At 38.8% G+C, this 21,311-nt stretch overlaps 1 protein-coding gene across 7 annotated transcripts in view; it reads left to right on the top strand.

Moving 5' to 3' along the window:
• Positions 1–19,063, top strand: part of atxn2 (ataxin 2) — a 54,115-nt gene extending 35,052 nt beyond the window's left edge. For 3 of the 7 annotated variants that reach the window (XM_063017799.1, XM_063017801.1, XM_063017798.1), the window contains 12 exons: positions 138–242; positions 1,794–1,864; positions 1,955–2,289; positions 4,999–5,065; positions 7,474–7,608; positions 8,193–8,210; positions 13,139–13,211; positions 15,019–15,212; positions 15,444–15,570; positions 15,983–16,329; positions 16,430–16,577; positions 18,416–19,063. In XM_063017799.1, coding sequence (XP_062873869.1) covers positions 138–242; positions 1,794–1,864; positions 1,955–2,289; positions 4,999–5,065; positions 7,474–7,608; positions 8,193–8,210; positions 13,139–13,211; positions 15,019–15,212; positions 15,444–15,570; positions 15,983–16,329; positions 16,430–16,577; positions 18,416–18,444 — 1,649 coding nt within the window. In that variant the 3' untranslated portion in view covers positions 18,445–19,063. The remainder of the gene's footprint in view (positions 1–137; positions 243–1,793; positions 1,865–1,954; positions 2,290–4,998; positions 5,066–7,473; positions 7,609–8,192; positions 8,211–13,138; positions 13,212–15,018; positions 15,213–15,443; positions 15,571–15,982; positions 16,330–16,429; positions 16,578–18,415) is intronic. The other 4 variants (XM_063017800.1, XM_063017804.1, XM_063017803.1 and 1 more) reach the window with 4 other exon arrangements.
• Positions 19,064–21,311: the final 2,248 nt, after the last annotated feature.

The following is a 21,311-nucleotide window of genomic DNA, read 5'->3' as shown; positions in this document are numbered from 1 at the left end:
TTTGGATCTGTTATAGCAATAAGTGTGTGGTTTGTTTTAGTGCTGAATTCCAGTATAAATACCAGTAACATTTTTTTTCCTTTTTTTTTTAATTTTTTTATTTTTATTATTATTATTTTTTTTTTATGAAAATGTAGCAAAAGACCCCAGGATACCAGAAATGAGACAAAATTCCCCTTTAGCGAACAAGGAGAATGTGAAGCCTATGGAATCTTCCACAAGCAGTAGACCTGTTAGTAAAGGTGTGTGTGTGTGTGTGTGTGTGTGTGTGTGTGTGTGTGTGTGTGTGTGTGTGTGTGTGTGTGTGTGTGTGTGTGTGTGTGTTTGTGTGTGTGTGTGTGTGTGTTCTCATAGAATATATAATGGATTCATACTTTTTGCACACATTGTTTTGTGGAATTGATTTTGAATGGATACATTTTTTTGGATCATTGTAACAAAGACATTCCAGTGTTGTTTTGGCTATATGCTTTGGGTCACTGTTTTATTTAAAGCGGAACTTTTGCTTCAGTCTTCATTTACATGAATAATTCAGCACCCATTATTTGTAGAAAGTATGAACGTAAGTCTTGTCTTGTGTATGTAAAGCTAACTATATAATATCAGCCAGAGCATTTGACGTTCCACTTATTTAGGGGTCACTGTAGCCAAGCAGTTCTTCTATTGGTTTTTGACACAAAACTGCAGGTCAAAGTTAAACATATTTAAACTTTGCAATGTATTGTATCCACATGCAAATTACATATCCATTGTATATCCATTTTCGGTGCAAAACCACAATTTGCTGTCAATTCTATTAAAATTAATGTAACTTGTAATGCTAACAAATACAGTGGTACCTTGTAACTCAACGTCCCCTAAACTCAAAATCTTTGAAACTCAACGCCGGGTGGCATGGTCGCTCAGTGGGTAGCACTGTCACCTCACAGCAAGAAGGTCCTGGGTTCGATCTTCAGGTGGGATGGTCCAGGTCCTTTCTGTGTGAAGTTTGCATGTTCTCCCCGTGTCTGTGTGGGTGCTCCGGTTTCCTCCCACAGTCCAAAGACATGCAAGTGAGGTGAATTGGAGATACAAAATTGTCCAGGACTGTGTGAACTGAAGAACCTTGTGTAATGAGTAACTACCGTTGAGTGGTGCGGTAAAACGTAATGCGAACATGAGACGAATCTGCATTTGTGTGGAATAACTGTCAAATTTACTCTAAAAGCTCCACATGTATCTGTGTTCAGCTGGATGTACCTCACTGTTTCACTTTCAAACGTGTGTTATAGCTCAGGGTTTTGAGAAACTTGTAAGAATCAGTTTTTACAGACAGTCTAAAATGCTTATCATAAATAATGTAACTCAATGTATTAAAAGAACAACATATAAACGCTAAACCTCTCTTAATTATTACTGCTTATTTGTTCTCCACTAATTAAGAACCATAAGAAAACAATAAAGAATTAAAGAGCAGGTTTTATTGTATTTTTTATTGATTGTAACTTTTAATTGTATTTCAGTTTTTTATACATTATACTTTTGTTATTTTCAGTGTATAAGTGTCAGAAACAACCCGATTATTTTACATAAGCCTAAAATATATGCAGTTTCATGGGACCATGGAATGCATTAACAGGTTTATCATACATCCTTATGAGAAAAAATACCTTAAAACTCGACACCTTTTAAACTCAACGCCACTCCCAGAACCAATATACGTTGAGTTTCAAGGTACCACTGTATACATTATGAACAAGGCTGTAAAGAATTTTTAAACAGAAAATTTCTAATAGTTTTAAAACCTTTTGTAGGAGCTTCCAGCATGCCTCCTGACCACAGAAAGCAGATAGACAACTTAAAAAAATTCAGTGTAGATTTCCGGGTAAGTATCATTGTCTTTGTTTTTTTTGTTTTTTATGACCCATGTGTTTTGTACCTTACAAGTTATTTAATGATTGCTAAATTTTTTCAGTTGCAGTCCACTTCGAATCCTGATCCAGTATTTGAAACCATGTCTTTCCGGGACTCTAAGGACAAACTAAAGGAAGAAAATAACTTGCCTGAATCGAGAGGACCCAAAGTTTGCTCAGAGCTCTCCAGCAGTGAAGAGTTGCCAGCTGCTATAGATGCCACCCCTGTTGGAAGTAAACCTGGTACTCCATCTCCCTGTTCCTTAGCTCTAAGCTCTGAGCAAAAACGAGTGCCCGACATGACGTCTCAGGGTGTCCAGACCTCCTCCCCCACTGCCACCAGTGCTGTGAAAACAGACAGAGAAGACAAAGAGGAAAAGAAAGACCATGTACCAGAGTAAGTGGTAATTATTTGATAGTAAGATGTTGCACTGATTGAACTAAAAAGGATTTAGTGTTACACTAAATATTTAATATTAAGTTAAACCCTCATCTAAACCCGTGTTTATCATTTGTGGCAGAAGTAAACTGTAAAAGCTGTATTTACTTGAGAAAAACAAGTTTTAGCAAAGCATTTAAGCCATTTGAGATTTTGCTTACCCTATAACTTGTTAATTGAGATAACGGCTCTATTCACATGATACATGGCAAAACCACTTTTGCACTGCTTCCCTGAGTGCTGTGCACCACTCACATTTGCTGAGTTGATTTACAGTTTTTACCACTTGCCGCTGCACTCAAAGTTCAGTCTGAATTTTCCCCAGTTTGCCACTGACCTTTTCAAAACGACATCAATGAGACAGATTGTGTATATGATGTAATCTGAAGTGAAGCACAGTTGTGGTGAATAGAAACACTGACTCAGTGTTTAACAAAATTCTGAACCATCATGTTCCACTTTCAGTTAGACCCATGGCATTGTGGTTTTGAAATGGTGAGACTGGATTAGCATTTTAGATAACTAATCCTGGAGTCACTGTGGCTCTTAAGGATTTAATTCACCCTTTGATTGAAACAACTTTCATAAAACCACATTTTTATTCTCTCATGTCTTCATAGGATGACACTGTAGCACTTCCTTTTTTTAAACTACTATACATTTAATACAACACTGCGTGTAAATAACCTGTCAATATTGTCAGTCAATATTGCGTATTGTTTTTAAGCCACTCATTGGTCTACAGAAATTGGTTTTGCCACGAATCATGCACCCAGCCTCACAGTGAATAAAGCAAAAAATGCTCATCATGTGAGCACAACCTAAGGCGTATTTTGTCATTTTATAAATGGCTTTTAACATTTTGACTGACTACATTGTTACAGTAAGCAGATGAGCACAAATGTTCAACAGAATCTACACTGATCAGCCATAACATTAAAACCACCTCCTTGTTTCTACACTCACTGTCCATTTTATCCACTTACCATAAAGAAGCACTTTGTAGTTCTACAATTACTGACTGTAGTCCATCTGTTTATCTGCATGCTTTGTTAGCCCCCTTTCATGCTGTTCTTCAATGGTTAGGACCCCACAGGACCACCACAGAGTAGGTATTATTTAGGTGCTGGATCATTCTCAGCACTGCAGTGACACTGACATATGGTGTTGGTGTGTTAAGTGTGTGTTTGCTGGTATGAGTGGATCAGACACAGCAATGCTAATGGAGTTTTTAAATACCATGTCCACTCACTGTCCATTCTATTAGACACTCCTACCTAGTTGGTCCACCTTGTAGATGTAAAGTCAGAGACGATCGCTCATCTATTGCTGCTGTTTGAGTTGGTCATCTTCTAGACCTTCATCAGTGGTCACAGGACGCTGCCTACAGGGTGCTGTTGGCTGGATATATTTTTGGTTGGTGGACTATTTTCAGTCCAGCAGTGACAGTGAGGTGTTTAAAAACTCCATCAGCCTTGCTGTGTCTTATCCACTCATACCAGCACAACACACACTAACACACCACCACCATGTCAGTGTCACTGCAGTGCTGAGAATGATCCACCACCCAAATAATACCTGCTCTGTAGTGGTCCTGGGAGAGTCTTGACCATTGAAGAACAGCATGAAAGGGGGCTAACAAAGCATGCAGAGAAGCAGATGGACCACAGTCAGTAATTGTAGAACTACAAAGTGCTTCTATATGGTACGTAAAGCCAATAAAATGGACAGTGTGTGTAGAAACAAGGAGGTGGTTTAATGTTACGGCTGATCGGTGTAGATCAAAAATTGTCCAGTTTTTTATTTATTCATTTTTCAAGTACATTAGTGGGTGTTTTTTGTCACGGGTGTATGTTCCACTCTGAAATATCTTGAGTCTTTTAACTTCATTGTGCGCTCAGATTCAAGGCACCCAGTGACTGAGGCAGCAAAGCAGTCCCAAAACATTACTACTCCTCCACCATATTTTTTATTATTTAATTCCCAAATTGTTACTCCTCCGCTGTTTGCACCACCCCTGCCCCTCGAGGGGAGCCCAACCATCCCTCCGACAAGCTTACCTCCGAAGTCGCCAACCACTTCTTTTCATCTCCCGGGGGGAAGTCCCACAGAGAGCCACTTCATGTACAGGGAGTCACATTGTCTACCTATTGATCAGATGACTTGATCAGCCAGCAGAGGTTTTTGCTGCAGCAATAAGGAAACTGTACCGTCTTTCTTCAGGCATGGCTGATTGTGCCTGTTAGATGCCTGGCCAGATCAATAGCACAGCTGAGGGCTAGTGCATTAGACCTCTGAGTCACCTAAGTGCCCCACATAATCTCTTGAAATCTCTTAATTCCTGAAAGGCTTTTTATTTTTAAACATGGAATTACCAAAAATGAGGACTGTGGTTTCAGTCTTGCTTGTAGAAGAGTTTAATAATGAGTTTAATAAAATTGCGACAGTATTAATATTTGTAACCATGTCTGTAAATGAAAAAGCATTAAATGGTTTGTGTTTGTTAGTCATGAGATTTAGAGAAAGATTGGAGGAAATCTTGTTTGTCTTTCTTAAAGTAGCAGGAAGGTCTTAGTAGCAGAGCACACCATGTCATGATTGAGTGCTACATGATTGATGATTTAGATACTCTGTTTTGACAGTATGATGTTTTTTTTCCTCACGCAGGAGTGTTAGAAAATCAACTCTCAACCCTAATGCCAAGGAGTTCAACCCCAGAGCTTTCTGCACTCAAGTGAGTATCTAAATCATAGGTGCTCACTCAGTTTAGTGTGTGTAATGAAAATAACCAAACTCCACTTCACTCTTATAAAAAATAAAACATTGACACTGACAAGGCTTAACATTATGACCACTGACAGGTGAAGTGAATAACACCGATTATCTCTTTACCACAACAACTCTTAGTGGGTGGGATATATTAGGCTGCAAATGAACATTTTATCCTCAAAGTTGATGTGTTAGAAGCAGGAAAAATTGGCAAGTGTAAGGATTTGAGCGAGTTTGACAAGGGCCAAATTGTGATGGCTAGATGACTGGGTCAAATCATCTCCAAAACTGCAGCTCTTGTGGGGTGTTCCTGGTCTGCAGTGGTCAGCATCTATCAAAAGTGGTCCAAGAAAAGGAACAGTGGTAAACTGGCAACAGGATCATGGGTGGCCAAAGCTCATTGATGCATGTGGGGAGCGAAGGCTGGCACGTGTGGTCCGATCCAACAGACGAGCTACTGTAGCTTAAATTGTTGACGAAGTTAATGCTGGTTCTGCTAGAAAGTTGTCAATGCACAGTGCATCACAGTTTGTTGCGTTTGGGGCTGCATAGCCGCAGATCAGACAGGGTGCCCATGCTGACCCCTGTCCACCACCGAAAACTCCAGCAATGGGCACGTGAGCATCGGAACTGGACCACGGAGCAAGTGAAGAAGGTGGCCTGGTCTGATGAATCACATTTTCTTTCACATCATGTGGATGGCCTGGTGCATGTACGCGTGACGCCGCTTACCTGATGAACACATGGCACCAGGATGCACTATGGGATGAAGGCTAGCCGGCGGAGTCAGTGTGATGCTTTGGGCAATGTTCTGCTGGGAAACCTTGGGTCCTGTCGTCCATGTGGATGTTACTTTGACACGTACCACCTACCTAAGCATTGTTGCAGACCATGTTCACCCTTTCATGGAAATTATATTCTCTGATGGCTGTGGCCTCTTTCAGCAGGATAATGCGCCCTGCCACAAAGCAAAAATTGTGAAGGTGTTGACTTGGCCTCCAAATTCCCAAGATCTCAATCCAGTCAAGCATCTGTGGGATGTGCTAGACAAACAAGACATCCATGGAGGCCCTACCTCACTGTACAATGGCTGTCCCTGCACTCTGACCCAATGAAGCTGGGATATGCAAATACAGAATTTCATTGTACTGTACAAGTCTATAAATATACAGTGCATCCGGAAAGTATTCACAGTGCTTTTCCACATTTTGTTATGTTACAGCCTTATTCCAAAAAGGATTAAATTAATTTTTTCTCCTCAAAATTCTACACACACAATACTCCATGATGACAAAGTGAAAAAAGTTTGTTTAAAATTTTTGCAAATGCATTAAAAATAAAACAAAAATATAACATGTACATAAGTATTTACAGCCTTTGCCATGACACTCAAAATTGAGCTCAGGTGCATCCTGTTTCCACTGATCATCCTTCAGGTGTTTCTACAACTTGATTGGAGTCCACCTGTGGTAAATTCAGTTGATTGGACATGATTTGGAAAGGCATACACCTGTTTATATTAAGGTCTCGTAGTAGACGGTGCATGTCAGAGCACAAACCAAGCCATGAAGTCCAAGGAATTGTCTGTAGACCTCCGAGACAGGATTGTAATGAGGCACAGATCTGGGGAAGGGTACAGAAAAAATTCTGCAGCATTGAAGGTCCCAATGAGCACAGTGGCCTCCATCATTCATAAATGGAAGACGTTTGGAACCACCTGGACTCTTCCTAGACCTGAGCGATCGGGGTAGAAGGACCTTAGTCAGGGAGGTAAGGAGGAACCCAAGTTTGCCAAAAGGCACCTAGAGGACTCTCAAACCATGAGAAACCATGATTGAACATCTCTGGAGAGATCTGAAAATGGCTGTGCGCTCCTTGTCCAACCTGATGGAGCTTGAGAGGTTCTGCAAAGGAGAATAGGAGAAACTGCCCAAGAATAGATGTTCCAAGCTTGTAGCATCATACTCAAAATTAATTGGGGCTGTAATTGCTGCCAAAGGTGCTTCAACAAAGTATTAAGCAAAGGCTGTGAATACTTATGTACGTTTTGTTTTTTAATAAATTTGCAAAAATTTCAAACATTTTTCACGTTGTCATCATGGGGTATTGTGTGTAGAATTTTGAGGGGAAAATGAATTTAATCCGTTTTGGAATAAGGCTGTAACATAACAAAATGTGGAAAAAAGTGAAGCGCTGTAAACACTTTCCGGATGCACTGTATGACAAATAAAGGCATTCAATCTTCCCTAGATTATCCTGATATGTTTTTGTTATGTACAAAAGCTAACAAAAACACAATACTGATTAATCTTATGAAAAATTAGTAAAATAAATAAAATAATAAGCACTTAACTACTACTCAACTTCCCACAGCCCAAACCAGCTACTACACCAACATTGCCTCGACCACAGGGTCAGCCAAGTCCTTCAATCGTGGTGCAGCAGCCGCCTGCCGTTTACGGCCAGCCAATGTGCTTCCCGCAGATGTACCCTTTGACTGGAGTGCAAGTAAGCGTTCTTCACAATTTCTACAAATCTTTTCGGTTTGTGTGGTAATCCATTGTAAATTAATACTTTTCTTTTCAGCCATCCACATGCATGATTTTATTCTTCCCATCTTAATTGCATTGTGTGTAACCATTCTTGGTCATTTAGAATTGTTTGTGAGAACTTGTCAGATACTCCCAGTATCTTTCACCCCTCTTGCGTTCTCTTACATTTTCCATTGCTGAAATTTAGTGTTATGTGCTTGTGCTTGTGCTTGATAATAAGATTTCTGCACTGTGTATGACAAAACATTCAAATTATTTTAGTAACTGGGTTACATACTTGTCTCGATTCTGGTGTTTGAATACATATTGTCCTTTTTTGTTGACTTATATTGGCCAGCAATTTATAAATGCATTTACCTAATCTTCAAAGGGTAAATGTTTTTAAAAATTACTGCTTCTGTTTTTTTTGTGTGGTTTTATGTCATATTGCCTAAATATACCATAGTACATTCGTATTTTTCGATGGTTTAAAGCCACATACAATTATCAAACTAAAGATTGGTTCTTTTTTCTTTTCCTTCTTTCCTCTCTCTCCATTAGAAAAGCATTATCTGGAAGGTTTGTGCAATTCTAAACTTTCTTTTTTCCTGTTGGTCATATTATGTTTGCCTGCTTAAGTGCCCAGTGTTGGTTTGCCAATTTCTTACCACAGTTGATGGGTTTACATACCTTTTTCAATTGGTTTTCTTACCCTCTTGATGTCTAATTAATAATGCATATACACCGATCAGCTATAACATTAAAACCACCTCCTTGTTTCTACACACATTGTCCATTTTATCAGCTCCACTTAGGATATAGAAGCACTTTGTAGTTCTACAATTACTGACTGTAGTCCATCTGTTTCTCTGCATGCTTTGTTAGCCCTCTTTCATGCTGTTCATCAATGGTCAGAACTCTCCCAGGACCACTATGGAGTAGGTATTATTTGGGTGGTGGGTCATTCTCAGCACTGCAGTGACACCGATATGGTGGTGGTGTGTTAGTGTGTGTTGTGCTGGTATAAGTGGATAATACACAGCAGCGCTGATGGAGTTTTTAAACACCTCACTGTCCTTGCTGGACTGAGAATTGTCCACCAACCAAAAATATCCAGCCAACACTGCCCCATGGGCAGCGTCCTGTGACCACTGATGAAGATCTAGAAGATGACCCACTCAAACAGCAGCAATAGATGAGCGATCGTCTCTGACCTTACCACTACAAGGTGGACCAACTAGGTAGGAGTGTCTAATAGAGTGGACAGTGAGTGGACACGGTATTTAAAAACTCCAGCAGCTCTGCTGTGTCTGATCCACTCATACCAGCACAACACACACTAACACACCACCACCATGTTATTGTCACTGCAGTACTGAGAATGATCCACCACCTAAATAATACCTGCTCTATGGTGGTCCTGACAATTGAAGAACATGGTAAAAGCAGGCTAAAAAAGTATGTAGAGAAACAGATGAACTACAGTCAGTAACCAGAACTACAATGTGCTTCTATATGGTAAGTGGAGCTGATAAAATGGACAGTGAGTGTAGAAACAAGGAGGTGGTTTTAATGTTATGGTTGATCGGTGTAAAATGCAATAGGATGTGAAAAATGTATTTTACATAGTAGGTATGTATGTTTTATAGTATTTTATAAAGATAGTGTATTTGGCTCAATTTGATTATTTTTTCTCCCTTACACACACTGCAGGTTTATTAAAAAAAAAAAAAAAAAAAAACAGGCAGTAGTTATGTATACATATGTTTCAAGCCAGACCAGTGGACTAAGATTTATTAATGGATTTGCTGTGGATTGTATGCATATAAATACCCAGTTAGGATAAGGTCTACAACTGCTGGACCTTTCGTAACTTCTAATATTTAATTTTCCTTGTTAATAAAAATTGTCTATAACTAAATTGTCAGAATAGTTGGAGCAAAACATAATTTTTATACATTCATTATATAACATTGTTATCTTGCAAGTCTTATTGGGACTAAAGATATAACCACAATTGATATAGTGAAAATAAACCCTACAAAAATACAAAAAGCTGGAGGGGCAAGATCTACTAATATAATTGACTGTCAGTTTCTTTGTACAAAAGGTCAGATTTCCTTGCATATCCCTGTCCTATCCTTTATTTATTACAATTATACATTTGCAGCCATTGTTCACTTATTACAAATGTGGCTGTGCTTCAGGTTTTCAGCAGAACAATTCATGTGGCACTAGAATATTATACAGAAGGTGTAAATAGTTCAGTAATAAGGAGCTTTAAACTGACGGTTCAGTTGATGGTCCTCTATAACATTGTGGATTATCTGATTATGATCATCCATACCTAAAGTTGCCACATCATTGGAGGACCAATACAAGGCTTTGTTTACTGTGAGTCAAAACAGCAACTTCTGCACAGATACAGACTGTGATTGAGTGATCTCAATCAATGAAACTACAAACTAAGGCTACTTGGCAGTGGTCAAAAGTAGTAGTCTCTAAACCACTTCTCAGTCTATGTCCAAGTCTATGCCTTTGTTTTGCTTTAAACTACGACATAAATGTATTAGTAGATGATTGGAAAAAACATTCTTTTTGCTGATTAATTCAGATCTTGGTGGAGAGCTATTTATTCATAGCTGGATAATTACCCCAAACACCCTAAAGCATAACCTTTTGAATATCAAAGAGTCTATCATGGACTTTCCTTCACAATAAGCACTCTTGGCAGCACTTAAAGACAGATAAAGCCATGCATTCAGTAACATCACATGATGATGATCTTTGAAATATTGTAAATCATGCTGGGATAAAATGTATATTTTGTTTTTGCTTAAAACTGTGGAGTCACTTTAGCAATTGTGGGACATAGCAAATACTAAAACTCTAAAATTATGTTTCTAAAAGCTTTAAAGCAATTTATGCAAAGTTTGTCCCTGCATCTACAAATGCAGATTAAAAGCAGTTAAAGCTTGCCTTTTTTTATACCCATGACAGCATCACCTTTTTACCTAATATTTTCAATATTTCATACTGGTGATGGCCTTAATTTGGATTTTGTTGCCGCCATCAAATTAGGCATTTGTATTAGCATATACACTGATCAGCCATAACATTAAAACCACCTCCTTGTTTCTGCACTCGTGTCCATTTTATCAGCTCCACTTGGCATATAAAAGTAGTTAGCATATACAGGGGTTGGACAATGAAACTGAAACACCTGTCCCACACAAGTGTGGGAGGTTTCATGGCTAAATTGGACCAGTCTGGTGGCCAATCTTCATTAATTGCACATTGCACCAGTAAGAGCAGAGTGTGAAGGTTCAATTAGCAGGGTAAGAGCACAGTTTTGCTAAAAATATTGCAATGCACACAACATTATGGGTGACATACCAGAGTTCAAAAGAGGACAAATTGTTGGTGCACGTCTTGCTGGCGCATCTGTGACCAAGACAGCAAGTCTTTGTGATGTATCAAGAGCCACGGCCGGGCTGCTATAGCCAAACCTTTGGTCACTCGTGCCAATGCCAAACGTCGGTTTCAATGGTGCAAGGAGCGCAAATCTTGGGCTGTGGACAATGTGAAACATGTATTGTTCTCTGATGAGTCCACCTTTACTGTTTTCCCCACATCCGGGAGAGTTACGGTGTGGAGAAGCCCCAAAGAAGCGTACCACCCAGACTGTTGCATGCCCAGAGTGAAGCATGGGGGTGGATCAGTGATGGTTTGGGCTGCCATATCATGGCATTCCCTTGGCCCAATACTTGTGCTAGATGGGCGCGTCACTGCCAAGGACTACCGAACCATTCTGGAGGACCATGTGCATCCAATGGCGGTGCCGTGTATCAGGATGACAATGCACCAATACACACAGCAAGACTGGTGAAAGATTGGTTTGATGAACATGAAAGTGAAGTTGAACATCTCCCATGGCCTGCACAGTCACCAGATCTAAATATTATTGAGCCACTTTGGGGTGTTTTGGAGAAGCGAGTCAGGAAACGTTTTCCTCCACCAGCATCACATAGTGACCTGGCCACTATCCTGCAAGAAGAATGGCTTAAAATCCCTCTGACCACTGTGCAGGACTTGTATATGTCATTTCCAAGACGAATTGACGCTGTATTGGCCGCAAAAGGAGGCCCTACACCATACTAATAAATTATTGTGGTCTAAAACCAGGTGTTTTAGTTTCATTGTCCAACCCCTGTAGATTGTAGTTCTACAATTACTGACTGTAGTCCATCTGTTTCTCTGCATGCCTTTTTAGCCTGCTTTCACCATGTTCTTTAATGGTCAGGACCACCACAGAGCAGGTATTATTTAGGTGGTGGATGATTCTCAGCACTGCAGTGACAATGACATGATGGTGGTGTGTTAGTGTGTGTTGTTCTGGTATGAGTGGATCAGACACAGCAGCACTGCTGGAGTTTTTAAATACTGTGTCCACTCACTGTCCACTCCATTAGACACTACTACCTAGTTGGTCCACCTTGTAGATGTAAAGTCAGAGACGATCGCTCATCTATTGCTGCTGTTTGAGTTGGTCATCTTCTAGGCCTTCATCAGTGGTCACAGGACGCTGCCCACGGGGCGCTGTTGGCTGGATATTTTTGGTTGGTGGACTATTCTCAGTCCAGCAGTGACAGTAAGGTGTTTAAAAACTCCAGCAGTGCTGCTGTATCTCATACCAGCACAACACACTCTAACACACCACCACCATGTCAGTGTCACTGCAGTGCTGAGAATGATCCACCACCTAAATAATACCTACTCTGTAGTGGTCCTGGGAGAGTCCTGACCATTAAAGAACAGGGTGAAAGGGGGCTAACGAAGCATGCAGAGAAACAGATGGACTAAAGTTAGTAATTGTAGAACTACAAAGTTCTTCTATATGGTAAGTGGAGCTGATAAATTTGACAGTGAGTGTAAAAACAAGAAGGTGGTTTTAATGTTATTGCTGATCAGTGTATATATTTACAAATATCAATAAACCTGAAAAGGTAAAACCTTAAATAGATTGGTGTGCTGTTTTTAATTTCAAATGTTTAAAGTTAACAAATATCTGCTTTCCTGTTCTAACTTTTTTGAAATTGCTTTGGATTTGTCAAGAAACATGAAGAAGAGGTACTGGTAAAAAGTACACTTTTTTACCATAGGGGTTTTGGGCACAGGCAATGAGAAAAGTCATTTAATTGTGGAGTTCCATCGCACCTTTTTTTTTAGTTTATTGATGGATTGCTGAAATATTTTAGCAATGTATACCTCTACCAACTGTACAAATGTTTGGTTTGCATTTTTGATACATGCATGAACAGAAGTTATTCAGTCACATTACCTTTTAGTCTGGTTCTATCACCAATTCGGCAAAAGATAGGGAAAAAGCAGATCACAACAGGGAATAACTAGTATGAGTATGATTCACATCACACAGCTGTATATGTACTGCAGAAGTGGGGTTTCATTTAGCTAAACTTATATAACTTATGTTTCTTTATCATTAGCCTCCTGCTGTGTACCAGGTCCAGGTTCCTCACATGACTGTGAGCCAGTCCAAACCCTACAGACCAGGTAAAGGTGAGAATAATTTTTTGAAGTGTAATGCATTTACAGAGAGAATAGTTAACATATTTGTGATTTTTTTGCACATTCAACATTTTACTACGGAGAGATATGCAATCACAAACTTCATTAAAAACAAGATCTGTCTATAAGCACGAGTGATAGTCTGCAGCGCTCTGTGATCAGACTGGGGTGGTGCAGTCAGGAACTGGATACTAGTAGATTTGGAAAAAAAGGAAAAATAAAAACAAGTAAAAACCAAATTATGATTATGGGAACGCATACACAACTGCCAATTTTCAAAAACCAGTTATCATTGAAACGTTCAAATGCAATAGAAACATGTACAACCCCAAATCAGAAAAAGTTGGGACAGCATGGAAAATGCAAATCATTTATAATTTAATCTTGCATTTACTTTGACTTTTATTTCATTGCAGACAGGATGAACCTGAGATATTTCATGTTTTGTCTGCTCAACTTCATTTCATTTATTAATAAACATTTATTCCTGCATTTAAGGCCTGCAACACATTCCAAAAAAAGTTGGGACAGAAGCATTTACCACTTGGTTTTATTTTGTTCCATTCTTCCTGCAAACTCGTCTTAAGATGTGCAACAGTACAGGGTCGTCGTTGTCGCATTTTTCGTTTCAAAATTCTCCACTCATTTTCTTATTGGGGACAGGTCAGGACTGTAGGCAGGCCAGTCCAGTACCCGTACCCTCTTCTCCCGCAGCCATACTTTTGTAATGTGTGCAGCATGTGGTTTTGCATTGTCTTGTTGAAAAATGCATGGATGCATCCCTGGAATCCCTGGAAAAGATGACGTTTTGAAGGCAGCATATGTTGCTCTAAGATCTCAATGTACTTTTCTGTATTAATGCTACCATCATAGAAGTGTAAATGACCTTTGCCAAGGGCACTGACACAGCCCCATACCGTGACAGACCCTGGCTTTTGGACTTGTTGCTGATGATGTCTGGATGGTCTTTTTCGTCTTTCAGCATCTATTTTTTCCAAAAAAGCCTGGAATGCTGATTCATCTGACCACAATACATGTTTACACTGTGTGATGGTCCATCCTAGATGCCTCCGAGTGTAGAGAAGTAAACGTTTTTAAACATTTCAATAATTTTCTTATGTATTTGTTGACAAACTGGAGATGCTCTGGCCATCTTTGCTCATCAAAGACTCAGCCTTTCCTGGATGCTGCTTTTGTACCAAACCATGATTACAATCACCTGTTGACATAGCCTGTTTGGAATCACATCATTATTTAGTTTTTTCACATCATTACTAGCCTTAAATTGCCCATGTCCAAACTTTTTTGGAATGTTTTGCAGGCCTGAAATGCATTAATGGAGGTATATTAACAAATGAAATAAAGTTGAGCAGACAAAACATGAAATATCTTGGGTTCAAACTGTCTGCAATCAAAACTTTTTCTGATTTGGGGTTGTAGATTAAAGCACAAATTAAATATATTTGTAATTTTTTTTTTATCTAACACTGCCAAATGCAAAAGTACTCACTAAATCGACCAGGTCAGTGACAGTGCAAAGATTTGAAGAATCCAGTTAAAATATCAGAACTGTCCATATGGAATAAAAATATGCTTTATTAAGATTTAACATAAGTGATAGATTAGCCTCAGAAAATTTCTCATAATATTTTGCTCTTTTAAATTTATCAGTCAGGAGAAGAGATTTCAGTGCACATTCAAAGCTATTATGGTATAATCATGGCCTTTGCTTGTAAAGACAACTTGCTCTTTTTTTATATACTGTAGGATTTTTTCTTTGTTTTGTGTTTTTTTTCAGTACCAAACATACCACAACAAAGATCTGATCAGCATCATCCTGCAGGCACAACCCCAATGATGCATCCTGCTACTGCTGCAGGTCCTCCAATTGTAGCCCCAAACCCAGCTTACTCCACTCAATATTTCACCTGCAACCCTCAGCAGTTCAGCAGCCAGCCTCTAGTGCAGCAGTTGCCCCACTATCAGTCCCAGGTAAATGGAGAATGAGGTTTATATCTTGGTGAACAGTTGTTGCCTGTAACTTGTTTTAATACAAATCTTGACCTAGGCTTTGTGATTTGATTGAATCATTTCCACTTAACGTGTAAAGTGAATTGGATTAGATTTTGAGTGTTATTATTATTATTAATTTACTGTGGTTTATAATTGTTTATTTTACAATATTTAGCCCTGTAACATGTTTGTAATAAAACTACTCTCCAGGCCCAGCATGTGTTCAGTCAGGTTATGCAAGGTAGTGCAAGAATGATCAGCCCACCCAGCCATGGCCAACCCAACCTGGTCTCTTCCTCTACCACTCAGTACGGAGAGCAGACGCACACCATGTATGGTAGGAACACCAGCTTTCTTTACTATACACTCTTCTGTGAAAAATATACAGCATCTCTTTACCCCTTTCAAATAGTCACTTTTTTGTCTTACAACAGCCTGAAATCAAAAGTCACAAAAATCTTTCTTTCACAAACACTTGAATCATTGTTTTGGACTGCTGAACTAAAAAATAACGATCACTGATTTCAGCTGTTACTATATTTTTTTCTTTATATAAAATTAGGATAATTAAGGTTTTTTTCTCATGTAGTCAGAGTAATTATAAGACTATTCGCAATTGAAAAATTTTATTTGCATAAAAATTATGCTTATGATGGTTGTTTCTGTTTCTCTGGTGTGTTTTGGGCCTTAAAAACACAATTTTAAGGTTTGGCAATAACAGTAATTTTTTTTTCATTTCTTTCTTCTAGTCTCGGCCACCATCCCGCAGCAGTATCCACATCACAGTGCAACACTCCATCCACTCGCCCCTCAGCCACCACAGCCCTCTGCTACACCCACAGCTCAGGCGCAGCATGGTGCACAGCATGTGGGCAACAGCCACACTGCTGCCAGCCCCGTCCAGCACCCGCCTCACCAGGCATCTCTCCACTTAACCAATGCAGCTCCTCCACAGCAGCAGATGTACTCGACTTTGACCCCGACCCCACCCTCCATGACGCCTGGACCTGCCCCCCAGTCACCACAGGCTGTCTACATCCATCCACCACAGATTCAGCACTCATACAATCCCAACCACATGGCTCACATGCAGCAGGTGTGTTTTTTAATATCGTATGTATTTCCAGTCTGAATCAGTCTGAAGTAAAACACAAACAGGGACAACAAACAAAGTTTAATTTCTTTGTGTGTTAAAGGCACATATGCAATCCGGGATGGTACCTTCCCATCATGGCACTCACCCTCCTATGATGTTGATGGCCACACAGGCACCTGCACAGAACACACTCAATCCAATCCCGGTCTCTTCAAACACACACTTCTCCTATATGGCACACCCACATGGTATGTTTTTTTGTATTCTGTGGCACTTTAGAGAATGTTAGTATAAGATGTCTATGCTTGGTAACGATGTAGTATGACAGTGCCAAATGTAATTTCTCACCTAAAGATTTTGTCTAGATGAGCTGTGTGTTATAAATTAAGTAATAAATGCCTTTAAAAGAAAATATTTAGTAGCCAACTTGATTGTATTTTGTCAGATTGAAAATTTATGCCTGCAACATGCTCAAAAATGTTTGTTTGCCACTGTTACATCACTATTTCTATAAATTACACTTTTTAAAACCAAGTATACACACTGTGTCTATGAAACTGTATGTGTATTGCATATTGTCATGTGAAAAAGGTAGGACGCCCCATGAAAACCTTTGTCTTTTGAACATATTTAAAAATATGAACATTTGAGCTTCATTTGAACAGCACTGAGAGATGAAGCTTATATCATTAAACAATTTTTTTTATTTTTTATTACTTTTAAACACAAGTTGTAAAATGTAATGAACAAAAATGGAAATTTATTGTGAGAAAAAAGTTTACATTTATTACTACTTAAAATGTCTCAAATTAGAATCCAGTGCACCACATTAGCTGCAATGATTAGACTATCGTTAGAGGACACTGGAGTTTTATTTAAACCTCAGACATTAGTTTGGTTTGCTCTCGATTGTTAAAGTGAGTGTAATCACCATGCTGAGATCTAAAGAGCTCTCTGAGGCCTTCAGAAAGAAGGTTGTAGATGCATATGAGTCTGGGAAGGGATTTAAAAAGATCTCAAAACAATTAGAAATCAGCCATTCCACTGTCCGGAAAATAATTTACAAGTGGAGAACATTTAAAACAACTGCCAACATGGCCAGGTCAGACCGTCCTAGCAAGTTGAGCCCAAGAGCAGACCGCAGGATGAGTAAAGAAGTCTCCAATAATCCTACAATGTCATCACGGGACCTACAGGTAGCTCTTGCCACAGTTGATGTCAAGAACCTCATATTAACTGTGAAGCATGGAGGTGGAAATGTCATGGTTTGGGGCTGCTTTGCAGCAGCAGGGCCTGGCAAGCTCTCCATTATAGAATTCATGATGAATTCTTTACTGTATCAGAGGGTGCTTGAGGAAAATATAAGACCATCTGTCCAAAAACTGAAGCTGAGGTGGACCATGCAGCATGACAACGACCCAAAACATTCCAGTAAATCCACCAAGGAATGGCTCAAAAGGAAGAAGTGGAGAGTTCTAGAATGGCCAAAACAAAGCTCGGATCTTAATCCTAATGAGATGCTGTGGGGCGATTTGAAACGGGCTGTGCATGTAAGTAACCCCTCAAACATCACACAGCTGAAGAAATTCTGCATGGAGTGAGAGAAACTTTCTCCCAGTTGATGTCAGAGACTGTTAGATGGTTATAGGAAACGTCTAATTAAGGTTATTTCAGCCAAAGGGGGAAATACCAGCTATAAGAGCATAGGGTGTCCTAACTTTTGTCCTTAAAATAAATTTCCATTTTTGTTAATTACATTTTACAACTTGAGTTTAAAAGTAATTTTTTCATTTTTATTTGTTTAGTTATATAAGCTCCATCTCTCAATACTGTTCAAATAAAGTTCAAATGTCCATATGTTTAGATTCTCATGGAGTGTCCTAACTTTTTCACATGACTGTACTAGGCCTTTTTACCCTCCTCTCTGGACCACTATCTGGATAACATACAAGTTCTTGTATTTGTCCAGATTTAATGAGTTGGGTTGGAAAAAAACTGTTTTCTTTTTTTTTGTTTCTGTTCATTTACAAATTAGTGTAGAAATCACTACATTTTTACATGTTTTGTTATCTTTTTTTCTATGCAGTACAACCACACCACCAGCAGCAGCTGTAGAAGATGAAGATCAGCCAAACACAGCTAACCACACAGAGAGAGAGATGCTTCTCAACTGCTCTGGCACTGCCTAAGAGCTACTAGCCGGCCAGTCCTTTCTTCAGCTCATTCTCTAAATGCCCAATGAAATGGCCACTAAATGGTCTGTCATGCTGCACTTTTGCTACTCTTCACCAGTAATTGATGCTAAAAGAGCAAAGTTGCTGTGCACTGATGGGTTCTTTTTGTTTAACTCTTTAGTTTTAACACAAGAGGGATTGTTTTTAAGTTACCATGCTTAATACCATGAGTGAGAAACAGAAACTAGAACTTGCATTTTGCCTGCACCTTTAAAGTTAACAAACTCTTCCAGTTTATTGACAGTATTAACATTACTGTTAAATGCTGCTGCTGTTGCTGTGTTTAACAAATTGAGGTGAAGGAAACGACTCTAATGAAAGTAAAGAACCCAACTTCCAGTGACAAACATTTGGCAAAATCTAAATTTAAGTATTTATTAAATAAACTTGGAAGCCCCATGATATTTCACCATAATAAAACTGCTAAATTAAAAGAACTTTTACTTTGTAGATATAATATAAATAAATAAAATCATTAAAAAAAATTTGTAAAAACTGTCGATGGCTGTACTGTGCTTTATCATTGTTACTTTTGAGTTTGCTCTGCCTTCTGTCTGTCTATTGTGTTCAACTTTAAAATCGCTGAAATGAGAATCCACGATAAATGACTCAGCATAATGTATTTAAAATATTCTATAATATTCAGTGATGATCAGATGAATGGTTGGTTTGGTTTATCATGTTAAACTCCCAAACTGCTGGGACAATGGGTGGTCACAATCAAACTCTCACTATCAAAATTAAGCTATTTAAAAAAGGCAGAGGTCTGCAGCAATAGAGACCATAAAACAGAGTAGGCATTCGGATTTGATTAAATAAAAAAAGAATTGGGGGAATAATGCAAATAATTTTTAAAAGATAAGTGGATTGTATAGCCCATGATAACATAAATTGAATCCATCATAACATCTGCCACTACTTAAGTGTATCTGGCTTTAGAGTACATGCACTTTCTAAAACTTATGGGGTTTTTTTTGGTTTTTTTTTAGATTGATTGATTAGACTGTGTTTCTTCTCATAGTTCTTTATTTTTTATTTATGGTGGTGGATGATTTTCAGCCCTGCAGTGGTGGTGTGTTAGTGTGTGTTGTGCTGGTATGAGTGGATCAGACACCGCAGCGCTGCTGGAGTTTGAGTAGTCATCTTCTAGACCTTTATCAGTGGTCACAGGATGCTGCCCATGGCTGGATATTTTTGGTTGGTGACAGTAGTGACAGTGAGGTGTTTAAAAACTCCAGCAGCATTGATGTGTCTTATCCACTCATACCAGCACAACACACACTAACACACCACCATGTCAGTGTCACTGCAGTGCTCTGAATGATCATCCACCTAAATAATACCTGCTCTGTGGTGGTCCTATGAGGTTCCTGACCATTGAAGAACAGCATGAAAGGGGGCTAACAAAGCATGCAGAGAAACAGATGGACTACAGTCAATTGTTGAACTATAAAGTGCTTCTATATGGTAAGTGGAGCTGATGAAATGGACAGTGAGCGTAGAAACAAACAGGTGGTTTTAATGTTATGGCTGATCGGTGTATGTCTTTTATGGAAGGTTATACCTTCATCATTTTAAAATTGATGTATTTTTTCATAGCATGCCCAGGTTGAATCTGTCTGTTAAACTTTGTTATAATAGAAGCAAGAATTGGCCTTGCATAATTTCAGGGTCCTAGGTTTAATACTCACCTTCCATTAGAGCATGTATGAAATTGGTAAGTTCTTTCTGTCACGCAAAGAAAGTTCAGGAAGCTGGAATTTCTCCACACCAAACATATTTTTATATTACTGAATTAACAGACCTTTTAGCAATGTGCATGACCAGAAACACCAAAAGTCAACATTTAGGAGGGATGTTTACATGCTTTTGGCCTTGGTGGTTATTTAGCTGTGGGTTCAGTATTGGCTTAATACAAACTCCATTTCCAAAAAAGTTGGGACCCTTTCTTAAATTGCAATAAAATCTGTAATTGGTTAAATTAATTTAAACTTTAATAAAACAAGGGCAAAAAAAGATGTTCAATGACGAACTTAACATTTATTTCTTAAACAATCTTAGAAATTAATGCATGCAACACACTCAAAAGATGAGTAAAGAAAGCAAATCGACACTCTACTTTGATGTTTAAAGACTAAATCTATTATTCAGAAATGATAATAGCCATAGCAGCTGAAAGAAATAAACAAACTTTTTAATTGCTTGGAAATTAAATATACTAATTGTTGCAATTTTGCAAATGGAATTTTTGCCTATTTTTGCTGTAAACAAGACCTGAGGTGCTCAACAGTCTGTGGTCACCGGTGTCGGATTCTTTTCTTCATGATAATATTACAGCAGGATTTCCCCTGACTTACTGCAAAAGCCAAGTTTTTTTAATCAGTTGGGCTGGTTTATTAGAAACACCATCCACATTCACAGTGCGAGTGGAGAGGTAATAAACCAGTGTTTCATTGGAGATGTGGAGCTAAAGTTAAGCTGAATATCACCTGCATGACAATGAAACCTAAGACTGTTCACAGATGATCTGGCCTAGAGGGAGATATATAATATAAAAGGTATGGGTCCAAGGTCAGAGCCTTGGGGTAGTTGGGTCATCAGTGGATGGATGTATACCTATATAGATAAACTGTTATCTATTCATAAAATAGGACAGAAACCACCAAAGGACAAAAGTCTATTGTAAATAAGTACAGTGGTGTTTCCAAAAAAATAGTAGTCCACATCATTAACCTGATAAATCACTGT

Source organism: Trichomycterus rosablanca, chromosome 21, assembly GCF_030014385.1.
Source record: "Trichomycterus rosablanca isolate fTriRos1 chromosome 21, fTriRos1.hap1, whole genome shotgun sequence".
In the NCBI taxonomy this organism is placed as follows: Eukaryota; Metazoa; Chordata; class Actinopteri; order Siluriformes; family Trichomycteridae; genus Trichomycterus; species Trichomycterus rosablanca.
Note: the sequence above shows the minus strand (reverse complement) of the source record. Positions and strands in the feature narration are given on the sequence as shown.